Source organism: Bubalus kerabau, chromosome 1, assembly GCF_029407905.1.
Source record: "Bubalus kerabau isolate K-KA32 ecotype Philippines breed swamp buffalo chromosome 1, PCC_UOA_SB_1v2, whole genome shotgun sequence".
Classification (NCBI taxonomy): domain Eukaryota; kingdom Metazoa; phylum Chordata; class Mammalia; order Artiodactyla; family Bovidae; genus Bubalus; species Bubalus kerabau.
In genome coordinates, this window is record NC_073624.1 from 236772180 (window position 1) to 236784961 (window position 12782).

General features: G+C 41.0%; 1 protein-coding gene across 6 annotated transcripts in view; it reads left to right on the forward strand.

The window, feature by feature from the left end:
- Positions 1-12782, forward strand: part of SGCD (sarcoglycan delta) — a 697628-nt gene that overhangs the window by 531775 nt on the left and 153071 nt on the right. For 5 of the 6 annotated variants that reach the window (XM_055560027.1, XM_055560012.1, XM_055560020.1 and 2 more), the window contains one exon: positions 1140-1259. The exons of the other annotated variant lie outside the window; for it this stretch is intronic. In XM_055560027.1, coding sequence (XP_055416002.1) covers positions 1140-1259 — 120 coding nt within the window. The remainder of the gene's footprint in view (positions 1-1139; positions 1260-12782) is intronic. 6 annotated transcript variants of the gene reach the window in all.

The following is a 12782-nucleotide window of genomic DNA, read 5'->3' on the forward strand; positions in this document are numbered from 1 at the left end:
TTTTGGAACCTTCTGAACTTCTGGTATTTAGGTAGCTCCATTTCTTTAAGAATTCTAACACACTAACCTGTTCTAATTTTTCTGTAGTACCTAAGGAGAAGGCAATGGCAACCCACTCCAGTACTCTTGCCTGAAAAATCCCATGGATGGAGGAGCCTGGTAGGCTGCAATCCATGAGGTTGCTAAGAGTTGGACACAACTGAGCGACTTCACTCTCACTTTTCCTTTCATGCATTGGGGAAGGAAATGGCAACCCACTCCAGTGTTCTTGCCTGGAGAATCCCATGGATGGGGAAGCCTGGTGGGCTGCCGTCTATGGAGTCGCACAGAGTCAGACACAACTGAAGTGACTTAGCAGCAGCAGCAGCAGTAGCAGTACCTAAAACTCTCAGTGGTTTTCTGTTTGATTTACTAAGGCATGTTTTAATGTATATTGGCAGGTAAGTGCTGAGGGATCAGGGACTTTGTCTTCCTTTCACCACTACTATAGCCCCAGCTTCAAGCATAGCATCTGTTGTTATAGATAAGCCCTCTAAAAGTTATTTTTTATTGAGTGAAATTCCAGCATGAAAGATTCAATAGCTTTCAAGACAATTACAATATATTATAGCCTCTTCTGCTAGAAGATGAGTTATATACTTGTCTGGTGTCAAAAACAGCCAGTGGGTCAAGGGTAAAGAATGAGACAGATTTCAGCTGAATTTAAAGATGCCCTTTTATGAAAGCAGAGAACACTCACCACCTCTTAAAGAATTGGCATGTCTTTGGCCAGTTCCAGCAGTTGGGCTGGCCAAAGAAATGCCAGTCCAAGAGGTGGTGAGTGTTCTGTGCTTTCATAAAGACAAGCCAAAATCTACAATATTTGACAGTAATTTGGTGGTTAGCTGAGGGAAATCTCATTCAAGCATTAGTTTGGAGGAAGGAGCTGATGGTTTTTAAAATCAGCCGGAGAGCGTATGATTAAAAGTAATTGACAAGACATGGCTAGAGTCACGAGGCTGGTTGTCACGGCTGACTTCTGAAAACCAATCCACTTACATTAAAGTCCAATACAATCTTGTCAGATGTGTATGTTCTGCGAAAAGCTCTTTGAAATTGAATGTAGTGGGACTAATGTATTCTCTCTCTCCCTCTTCTAGGGCCAAAAGCCATAGAAGCTTATGGCAAAAAGTTTGAGGTAAAGACGGTTTCTGGAAAATTGCTCTTCTCTGCAGATAACAATGAAGTGGTAGTAGGAGCCGAGAGATTACGAGTTTTAGGTAAGGAAACTTCAGTCATTGAACTGGTTTGATGCTACTGTGTATATTTTAGAGGCACAGTGAAATGGTGTCTAGAAGAGTGATTTAGGCCAGTTACCTATAAAGGTAATTTTACTGTCATAAAAGAGGGAAGAGGAACCTCCCAGCTCTCACCTTAAAAATTTATCGAATCGTGAATCTTCATGGCATGTCTGCCAACACCAAACTTCCAGTGGGGATGTGTGCTCATATCAAGAAGTGCACTAATCCTCACAGATTGACAGTCCTACAAGAAGCAGTCAAGACTTGTATACATCGTCGTCATGATCACCAAACCAGGTTATAAATTAAGAATCATCTCAGAAGCTTCTGAAAAGTTGAGGTTCATAGAGCCAACTGTGACCTACTAAATTAGAAGTCATGGTGGAAAGACCCAAGAATTTACTTGTAAAAACATTTGCAGGAGTTTCTTTTTTGGTTCCACTGTTGAAATCGTTGAATTTGACTGTGCACTGAAACAGTCTAGCAGGGTGGGTTAAGAGTTCCGGTCCTAAAGCTAGCCTGGCTCTTCATTCCTGCCCTGTCACCTACTAACTGTGTGACTTTAGACAAGTTAACAACATCACTGAGCCAGTTTCTTTTTCTTCTCAATCGAGCTAAGAACATCTGCCTTCTCAAGTTCTCCCCAGGGTTCAATCGGATCATGTTTGATCATGTTATATACACTTATCACAGTGCCAAACACAAAATGGTGTTCATTCAGTGGTAGCTGTAGGTACTGGTGTTAATACTCATGCTGCTATTAATACTAATCCTGCTTTTCCTTCTCTTGCTCCCTAAGAGTTACTGAAACATACCAGTTAAAAGTTCAGACTCTGGAATTAACCCATCATTTTAATCCTATCTCTATCCTTTACTAGCTGTGTGAAACTAAAGCAAGTTATCTAACTTCTCTGTGCCTGTTTTGCTCACCTATAAAGTGGGGGTAATAGAAGTATCTACCTCCTGAGATTGGAAGGATTGAGTGAAATAATCTATGTAAATTTGTTAGTAAGGTGGCTAAAAAATAGGAAGTGATCACTAAGTACTAGCTGTTATTATCTTAAATTATTATGTTATTTTTACTTGAGCTCATGGTTTGTTGTCTGCATTATTACTTACTGAAAGAAGTTGCATCTTTCTTCTCCATTAGCTCTGTGTTCTCCTCGTCATCACCTCCACCCTCAGCCTGTCAGTTTGGTGTGTCTGTCTATCCCTCTGGTATAATATACATTCAGAGCTAACTTTCTTGCTGGATGACTTTTAAGTTTCCATCCCCAGACCCAGCATCTTCCCTGAGTTCTAGGTCTTTTTCAACTAGATATTCTACCAAGCTCTCAAACGGAGTAGATCTTGAGTGCCTAGTATAATAACACACACACAAGCACACAAAAACACACACCCCCTCACACCTCTACTCTCCCACTTATATTTACCCCCTTACTTCCCCATCACTCTAACTGATCCCATTTTGCTTCCCACTGCCAGTTTCAAAATTTTAGCATTGTTCCAACCAGCCTCAGGCTCAGCAGAGTCAGAAGATGGCCATGGCCATCCTGACAGAGCTCAGTGGCATGGGAGGGCCAGGTACAGAGGCAGTGAGCCAGGGGTGGTCTAATCACTTATCAGGTGCTCGCTGGGATGTAATCTGGAACAACTGCTTTCGTCTTTCAGGGCTTTGCTTCTCTCCTGTCTGTAAAATGAGAATTGTCTAGAGCAGAAATTTCAAGCAGGTTTTTTTTTTTAATTTAGCAACAGAGACTTTTAAAAATAAAATTTCATACCAAACCCCAATCAATAAAATATGTAAAAGAAGAGCACTGCTCTGGGTTGTGGATGGGGCTTTTAAGGTTTAAAGGTTAAGTTGTGTAGCTTCATCATTCCCCACCCCCTTGCTGTTGGGAGGCCTCTTAGAACTTATTTATAAAGCCCTTTAAGTAGATAGTCTTTAAAAAAGAGTAAAGTCTACTGACCACTTGCTATGATCCAAGTACCACACTTTGTGTGCATGATTACCTTTAGACCTCACCAGCACCTTTTGGGACAGGAACCCTTCTTATCACCCTAATTTTACAGAGGATGGAGCTGAACTGTTGGAAGGGGTGAGCCATAGGATTCACATACAGGTATTTGAATGCAGACTGCTTCTCATTAAAGCAGTATATTTGCTGCCTTGTCAAACTGGTCCCATGTTTAGATGAGTGAACTAAGGTGAAGAAACACCAAGATCAAGTACCAGTAAGTGGTGTGACTGTTGTTCAAACTCTTGCCCATGAACACTATCCTCAATGCACGTGGCTACACATAAATACAGCTCTAGGATCTTTGCCAACTCTTAAACGATAATTTTTTTCCATTATTCATAAAAATAGTACTTTCTATGTTAGTTCGAAGTTCTTGTGGGGAAAAAAAAAACAACACAGAAACTTTAGGTTATTTTCTTATTCAAGAGTATTTTGCTATTTCAGCTCTAAAGTATTTACCCAGGGAAAAAAGTGCTGGCATCTCATGCCACAATCATTTCGTAAAAATGGCACTTCGCATTAGTCTCTGAACCTTCATGAGTCACCCCGTTTTAAAATCTGACTTTGCAAAGATACTTTAGACGTCCAAACACTGTGGTTTCATCTTTGTATATGAAATTCTATGATGGTATTATTTAAGAACTCCTTTCCTCCATCGTGACATAAGGGTTGGAAGATGATTGTAGTATTTGGTTGCTTGAAGGCAGGTGGATAATTTTGCTGCTGTTGTTTCTTATGCTGCTGATATTTCACTTGCACAATGATTTAGGATAAATCTCTCTCCATCATCATAAGCATTTGTTTGTGTGTGTGTGTGTGTGTGTGTGTGTAAAAATCTCGAAAGGAAGCATCATAATAAATACCACTGCTGCTACCAGTGCTAAAAAGATGAGGAAATGACCACCCCACAAGTCTCACATCCTACTCAGTGAAATGAGCCTAGTGTGTTGCAGAAATGAGCTTCCTGTCATCTGGGATTCAACCATATGGTGTGGAACGAGAAGTTTAGGCAATTTCATTTTCAGCTTAATGAGAAGTTTGTCTTTTTGAGTCATCAGACTGCACAAGCTCTTGGGAGATTGGAGTCTGGATGCATATTTCATAGTAGAATCTAACATACCTGGGTTGTGAATCTTCACTCAGATACTCAGGATCTGAGTGACCCTATCCAAGTTTATTTTTCTCTTTAAGCTTTAGTTTCTACATGTGTAAAGCAAAGAGAGAGGAACACAATAAAAAATGGAAGTAAGAATGAATGAATATAGTAAGAAACTTATGTAAATAAATCAGTTATTTTAGTTGAATAGTTGAGTAAGAATAAGCAATAGAAGATAATAATAATACTAAGAAAATAATGTCTCTTAGATACAGTAGCTTAACTAGGGGCTCAGGACAATTGCTTATGTTCTTCTATGGATAACCACACCCACCTATTCAGTTTTCAGGACAATGACCACCTTGGCCACTCTCCAAAGACCTTGAATAGTCTGGCTAAAAGACTAGTAACCATATCTCATATAGAACAGTCAGCTATCTAGAGTCTTTTGCCCTGAAAAAGATGTGGAGGCATTGTGGAGGCAGACACAATAGTTGCTGATCTTTCATAATATGCATCTTTCCTGGGTAAAGAAATCAGGCAAGAGCTGTTTGGTTGAGTAGCTGAAAGAACAGGTTTAATCCTGATTTCTGTCATTTGTTGGTCAGTGCCTTGAGATACATTACTTTAGCTTTGTAGGCTTCCTTCTTCTCTGTTACATGGTGTCATTTGAGTCCTGAGTCCTGACTCTCACAGGAGTTGAGAGAACTAGATGGTACAGTATATGTACTGAGGATCAGCACAGTATTTGGTCCTCAGTATGCTGGCTGTTGTAGTGTTGGCGATGGGTTTTATTGGTCCACTTGTGCATCAGGGACCCAACAAGTCCTAAACTTTTACATAGCTCTTTTAGGTTCTCAGAAAAAGGTACTCAGGAATTGGCTTAGGACTTGTAGGAGTATTTAGGTATCAGTTAAGTTTGGACTGGTAGATTTTCTGGACCCAGCTAAGGTCAGAAAAGAAAACACCTTTTCAACATAGGAACTACTTATGAGAGGAATTGAAGGCCTGAGTTGATTTCCCAAAATTGTAGGGTCTTCCCTTTCATTCAAAGACAGTGATTCTCAGAGCATGGCCCTAGAATTAGAAGCATCAACTCTGATCTACTTACTTGTTTAACATATAAATTATCAAGCTCTACCCTAGACCTACTGAATCAGAAACTCAAGTGTAGGGCAAGCCCTAGGTGATTCTGATACAGGCTAAAGAACCACTGACCTAAGATAATCACAACTAAATAATTTTGCCACCACTTGGCTAGTAGCTCTCCATCGAGTTCATGCTCAGCTTTTTCTACTTTGCTCCAGAGAAGCCCCAAAATAAATATAACTAACACAGATTGAAGGCTTATTCTGTGCAAGATGCCAGTCACTTGCACTGAGTGCAAGTATTTGATCCACATCAAAACCTTAGAGAAACCTGGCTCATCAACTTGATTTATAAAGGGACAAACTGGCCCAGAGTGATGTGAAGCACACCCCAAGTTGCACAAAGAGAAACTGGCAGAGGCAGGATCTGAATGCAGGCAGTCTTACCCACAGTGCTCGATGACCTCTGTCACATGCGTCTGTCACGTGTGTGCATGCTAAGTTGCTTCAGTCATGTCGAGTCTTTGTGAACCCATGGACTGTAGCCTGCCAGGCTCCTCTGTTCATGGGATTCTCCAGGCAAGAATACTGGAGTGGATTGCCATGCCCTCCTCCAGGGGATCTTCCTGACCCAGGGACTGAACCCTTGTCTCAAGCATCTTCTGCATTGGCAGATGGGTTCTTTACCACTAGCGCCACCAGGGAAATCCCGACCTCCATCACAGAAGCCTCTGCTTCCCTAAATTCCATGACATGGAGCATCGCACCAAGGGGGAAGGGACACTGGGGAACAGTTCTCCAGCTCTTCCCCTCCTTTCTGGCTTCAAGAGACACTGCTTTTCCCACAGTTCTCCCACATCTGTAACTGCCCCTCTGCTTTCTATACTAACTCTTCTTTCACCTACTCAGTGACGTGGATTCACTCCTGGCATCACATGCAGACTTCCCTCCGGGTCAGTTCTTAGTTTTCTCTTCTCACGTTTCTATGGAAAATCCTGTACTTACATACAGTTTCAGTAATTGCCCTTTTCAGGTGACCCTCAAATCTGTATTTGCCTTAAACTGTCTTCTCATTTCTAGTTCCAGATTTTAAGAGTCTGGACTTTTCTGCACGAAAGTATCCCATCACTTTCACTTCATCACTTGCAGCCGAGCTTACCCGTTGCGCTATCATACTTGGCACCTCTCTAGTGCCTGCCTTCCTGATTCTTCTCATGGGCCTCTATCTTCCTAGGCTTCAAATTTTACTTTCCTTCAGGTACCAGATCCTGTCTTTCTTCACATGGGCTTCAATGCCTTTGTCAACCTTAGATCTTCCATATTACAAAGGTGTCTTTTTAGATCTTACACAAGAGAATTTAAGTTTATAGCCAAGTCTGCTCATTTAATTATCAAACAGGTGTCAAATTAGCATGGATGATGAGGCATGGTACAGTTTAACTTTAATTATAGAACAAAGATATGAAATACCAGTTAGGAATGGTCTTTAAAAAGCATCACATGTAAACATCATAAAAGCCAGCACATCTTAGAGGCATCTTCATGGAGACACCAGAGAAAACATAATTTTGATCTTCATTAATGACCAATTTCATTGAACAAGGAATTGGACATTATAGCCTTTATAAACAAAGCACAATTATAAAATGTTATTCTAATTGTTAATTAGCTCTATTTATACTCTAGATTAGTTTTTTAAATATGTCCTCTAGATGCCACTTGATGCTAATTATCTGAGTTACAGTATTATCAATTGAAAAACATTTTTAATTAAATCTAAAGCCATTAAATTAGCATAAGATTTATATAAATTTAATTGTGGTCTGATGCTTTTTTTTTTCTTTTTTAAGACCACATCTGATGATGCATTTAGTCATTTGAATTAGTTTTTGATGAGATTCTGTACTGCAGCCTGGCAATTGACAATTATGATGAAAAGAGGAGGGTGTTCTTAGTAGTATTTATTCATTAAATATATGTGTTTGTATCATATGTGTGTGTGTGTATTTATATATGAGATATCTCCACATCACTGTTATGGTAGTCATGGAGATACAGAGATGAATGTCACTGTTCTTGCTCATTCAGGGAACTGTCTTATCAGGACGATGAAGCACACATGCAAATATCTGAGAGCCCAAGCAGAAAACAAGCTTCTAAAAAAGACAGAAGCAAAGTGACTCTAGAATGATAGCATCTAGATGGAAAAGGGTGGTATCCCAGAGAGAATTTAGAGAGCTTCTTAAATGAAGAGCGTGTTTGAACTAGGTCTTGAGTATGTACTGAGGTAGGGGGAATGCATTCGGAGATTGCTTTCTTTGCAAATGGAATAGCATTTCTTTACAAATGTCAGGGCTCATTTGGTTGTAAATTCTAGGACTCTAACTCAAAGCCAGTGGTGGGGAGATTATTGACTTATGTGGTAGAAAAGTTCAGTGGTAGCCGGCTTCAGGCTAGATTCATTAGCTCAAATAATGTAACCAAGCTTCAGTCTCCCTTTTTCTCTTACCGTCTCTCAGCTCTGTTTTCCAATCTTGTATTGTGTCTACCTCTGCTGGTAGGCAGGAGGAGTGCTTACCTACCTAGCATAAATCCAACAAAGTCCTCGTTTTTATGCTGACTGGACTGACTGGGACCGTATGCCCATCCTTGCGTGTGCCATCTTGACTTCAGTGATGAAATCTGGTGTATAGCACAGCCTGGCTCGTATCCCACTGTTGGAGCTTGATTGGAAATGCCTGAGAGTGAGACAGAGCATGGTCCATTCTCAAAAGGAAAACTGAGGTGCTGTTACCAGGAGGAGGACCGGGTGCTAGGCAAAGAAAAATAGCAAATATTCCTTATATTTTTATTATAATAATCAAAGACATGATCATGGAAAATCACGACTGTTGTGCATGCAGTAGTGGAACCCAGGCATTATGAATGGTGTCAGTGGAAGATGCTCTGTGAGTTCTCTCCCCCTTGATTGCTCAGGCCCAGATACCCTGGCTTCCTTACTTTATCACCAAGCATGTTTTCACCACCCAGCATCTGTACTCTCTTCCCTCCGAATGGAATTCTCTTTTCTAGTCTATGTATAAAGGAGTTCCTTCTTTGTGTCTTAAATAACATCTCATCAAAGAGGTCTCCTTTGACTGCCTTAAAAACATAGCATGTTCCTGCTATTGAAGTCTATACCAGGAGTTGATAGAATATGGCCCATGGGTCAAATCAGGCCACAACCACTGCTTGGTTTTGTAAATAATATTGTACTGGAACATAGCCAGGTTTTGTATTGTCTGTGATTGCTTTCACCCTCCAACAGCAGAGTTGAGTAGTTGAGACAGATCTTACTCCCCACTATTTTGCACTTTACAGGAAGTGTTTTTTGATTCTGGTCTGTACATTTACCTGCTTTATTGCTCTTCATAGCAAGTATCACAACATGGCATAGTGTGTTTTGTGTGTGTGTTTATTTTTTCATCCTGTCTAGCTCATCAAAATATAAGCTTCATGACACCAGGAACTTTTGTTTTTCAGAGTCTACAATAGTGTCTGTGCTTAATAAGTGCTCAGTAATATTTGTTACATGAAAGGACTGTAATTTTTGAACCTTGGAATGTTAGATAACCAATCTGGATAGTACAGAGAAACAGAGGCAGTGAGATCTTACATCTAAATTAAGAGATTATAATACCTTTGTTGATGATTCATAAAGTCCAAACCAGGAGAGAAAGAGAGAACAAATGAGAAGGATCATCTTGAAGCAGAACGAATCTGGCAATGAACTAGATGTGGAAAATCAAAAGGGAGGGAAGTTGAGATGTTCCTAGTGTTGTACACCATGTCAACCTGACAGTTGTGGCATTGTTAAAAGAAATGTACAGGAGCAGCAGCAATTTAGGATAGATGATGAATAGTCAAAGCTATGGTTTTTCCAGTAATCATGTATGGATGTGAGAGTTGGACTATAAAGAAGGCTGAGTGCTGAAGAACTGATGCTTTTGAACTGTGGTGTTGGAGAAGACTCTTGAGAGTCCCTTGGACTGCAAGGAGATCCAACCAGTCCATCCTGAAGGAAATCAGTTCTGAATATTCATTGGAAGGACTGATGCTTAAGCTGAAGTTCCAATACTTTGGCCACCTGATGTGAAGAGCTGACTCATTTGAAAAGACCCTGATACTAGGAAAGATTGAAGGCAGGAGGAGAAGGGGATGACAGAGGATGAGATGGTTGGATGGCATCACCAACTCAGTGGACATGAGTTTGAGTAAACTCCAGGAGTTGGTGATGGACAGGGAGGCCTGGTGTGCTGCAGTCCATGGGGTCGCAAAGAGTTGGACACAACTGAGCAACTGAACTGAACTGAGCTGAACGTGCACTGGCTCTTGTTGCTCAAGCACCTCTTGAAGGGAGAGGCCAAGTGTCTGGTGGGGAATGCCAGCCAAAACAAAAGCCACAAGAGATGCTTTTCTGAAGAGTTTAGCAGAAAAGTAAGAGAATCATTTGTACAGATTGAACAGGTGGACTCCAGAGAAGAGGTGGTCAAAGAGGGCATCTGGGAGCAACAAATGCTCCCAGAAAGAGAGAATAAATTACAGAAGCCTATCAAATAGACCGAAACAAACCCCCTCTCTTTCTCTGATGGAAGCTTAAGACTGGAGACATGACTGCCTTTCTGGAGGCACCTTCAGAATTTGAGAGCCTCCTCCTGTATTCTAACGCTTTTCTTATTCCACTCTGCTTTTTTTCCTTGAAAAGGAACTTGAAGGCTTTAGAATGTGGCATAATTGGGTTCTGCCATAGCTACCAGCTACCTGAAGTTGGCTGTGTTACTCAAATCATTTAGGCTGTGTTTGTGGGTGCTAAATAAACAGCCTCTCCCCTTTTCCTTTTCCTTTTCCTTTGTCTCTATCTTTTGTTCTTCTTTCTCTTCTTTTATGAAGTATCCCATCAGTGAGTAGAAGGAAACCTGAGAAAGTCTGCAGGATTATATATGAAAAAGTGGACACATTTTCTCTTCCGTGGTGGTAAAAACTAAACAGTTCACTGATACTTGGGAGAGGAGGTTTACCAACCTAATAGTAACATTCGAGTCTGCTCTGTGTTACCCTCAGCAGAGACCATCTGCTGGAGATTCACCTCTTTACAGAGAACTGCCAGTTGTAGAGTTCTGGCATCTCATTCCAAGGCTGGTTTATTATTTAGAGGCATACAGAAATAATATATTAGATCATAAAGATACATTCGCCCATAAATAATGTAGTGAGAAAGTCACATATAAAAGAGTCTCAGATGAACAGCCCCAACCTTAAGAATCCAGAGATACTTAATGAGAAAAGGCACAATTTTACAATAGAGAAATAATAATGAGCTTTCAGAGGTTTCATTGGAAATGCTCCTGGGAGAACAATTCTTATAATTCTCCAAAAAATAAAAAAGAGCAAGTCTCAAAGCCTGGGTGATTCCACTGCCTGGTTTCATATGTTCATCCACCCATGTGCACAGGCATCTTAAACTGGGATGGGTCAGCTTTACCCCCACACTTAGGGGTTGATAACTGATGCAGGAGGAAAACCTATTTGCATAGCCCCACATGCTTTTCCCCTGGGCAGGAGGGAGATGTGATTTCATATCAGCAGGGTGGATTAGTCATTCTGTGTAAACATCCTGAACTGGCCCAAAGACATTGCCTTAACCAACCCCCACACATGCTGAGCCATGTCTTCCTCATCCGTATGTAGGAATGAAGGGAGGAGGGATTAAAAGCAGTTGGGGACATTTGTCAGCTTTCTAGTTTGCTTAAAGAGTTGATGAGGTTCAGTCTTTGGCTGCTTGTAAGAGAACCAATTCCAGCACTTACTGAGAGAGGGCTATGTGTGTTTTTTTGTTTGTGGAACCGAGACAAATTTAATTTCTCTATCAAGCTACAGCTAATGTGCTTTCAGACATCTGTTGGTTTGTTTTCATCTTCAAAGTTGTCTTCTTGCCAGTTAATGCCCAAAAGAGAGTGTTTTCAGACAAGGAGACAAACTATTCAAGAGCTTCTACCAGGCCATCTTCAATGACAAGAGTTTTACCAAAGAGTCTAGCTAATGAGTCTCCATTCTCATTAGTTCTATTGATTGTTGGAGAATATTTTTATGCCACCAGAAGTCACCTGAGTTGAATTCTTTTTTTCCTTTCTTCCCAGCAGAGGCCAAGAGGAATGTTTGTATTCTGCAGTGACAGTAGGAATTTAATGAAATGACAATGTGAATAAGAAACTCTCAGTGTGCAGAATAGGGAAGGAAATTAACTTTATTCTCCTTTATTGGAGGGACTTGAGTTTAATTCTACTTATTTGAGTGGGAAAAAAGGGACGCTAAAAATACATTTTATGCTTTTCCTTCCACCTTGCTCTAAGCTTTTGCCATGAACTACTTTTTGAATCTTAACTCCTTGGACACCCTGTCTTCCCCAGGAAGAGCAGATAAGGCGGTGTGTGTGAACCTGAACAAAAGAAATGAGGAGAGATAGAAGAGAAAATATCCAGTACCCTTCAGGACACAGAATAGAAAAGCAAATGCCGAAGTTTCTGCTTTTAGAGAGGTAGTATTGGAAAGCAGGATGGTTATCTGAGTGTGGGCTTTGGAGACAGACTGCCTGGACTCCACTCCTGGCTCTCCCAGTACAACCTTGGGTAAGCTCCTCAGTCTTTGAAAACCTCACATTCTCATCTTATAATGAGGATGATAAGAGTACCTACATGATACATGGAAAGTCCTTGGCACGGTGCTAAGCACAGCATAAAGTGCCCCATTTATTGATGCTGGTTCCTCCTAAAAATTCCTACAGAGCAGCATTTGTGCAACTGGCACCAATCGAAGTTCATTCAGGGATGAGGAACGCAACGTGAAGGTCCCTCAATCACAGTAAGTTATAGTCTGGCAGGGGTACCAAAGCAGCACACACCCAGTGAAATAAATAGCAGTGAAAAACAAATTTTTTTTCTAAGTTAAAAAAGGAAGGCAGCCCTTGGTTCCAGTTTGTTCTGGAGTCAGGGGTTAGGAGATAAAGCCTGTGAAGGTGACCTGCCAAACTTCCTAGAGAAGAGGTTGTGATGGCTGGGGCAAAGGTAGACTTTGCAGATGCGGGTGAGTGAGCAACCGCTGCCTAAATGGCAGGGTCAGCAGAAGCAGAAGCCCAGTTCTGGTAGAGGATGTGGGATGAGCTACCATTGTTTCCCCACCCCCTCCCCAGCAAATAAGCATATTTGAAGTTATCTTTGGGAAAGAGCTTGTCATTATCAGCATAGTGTAAATAGAAATTGCT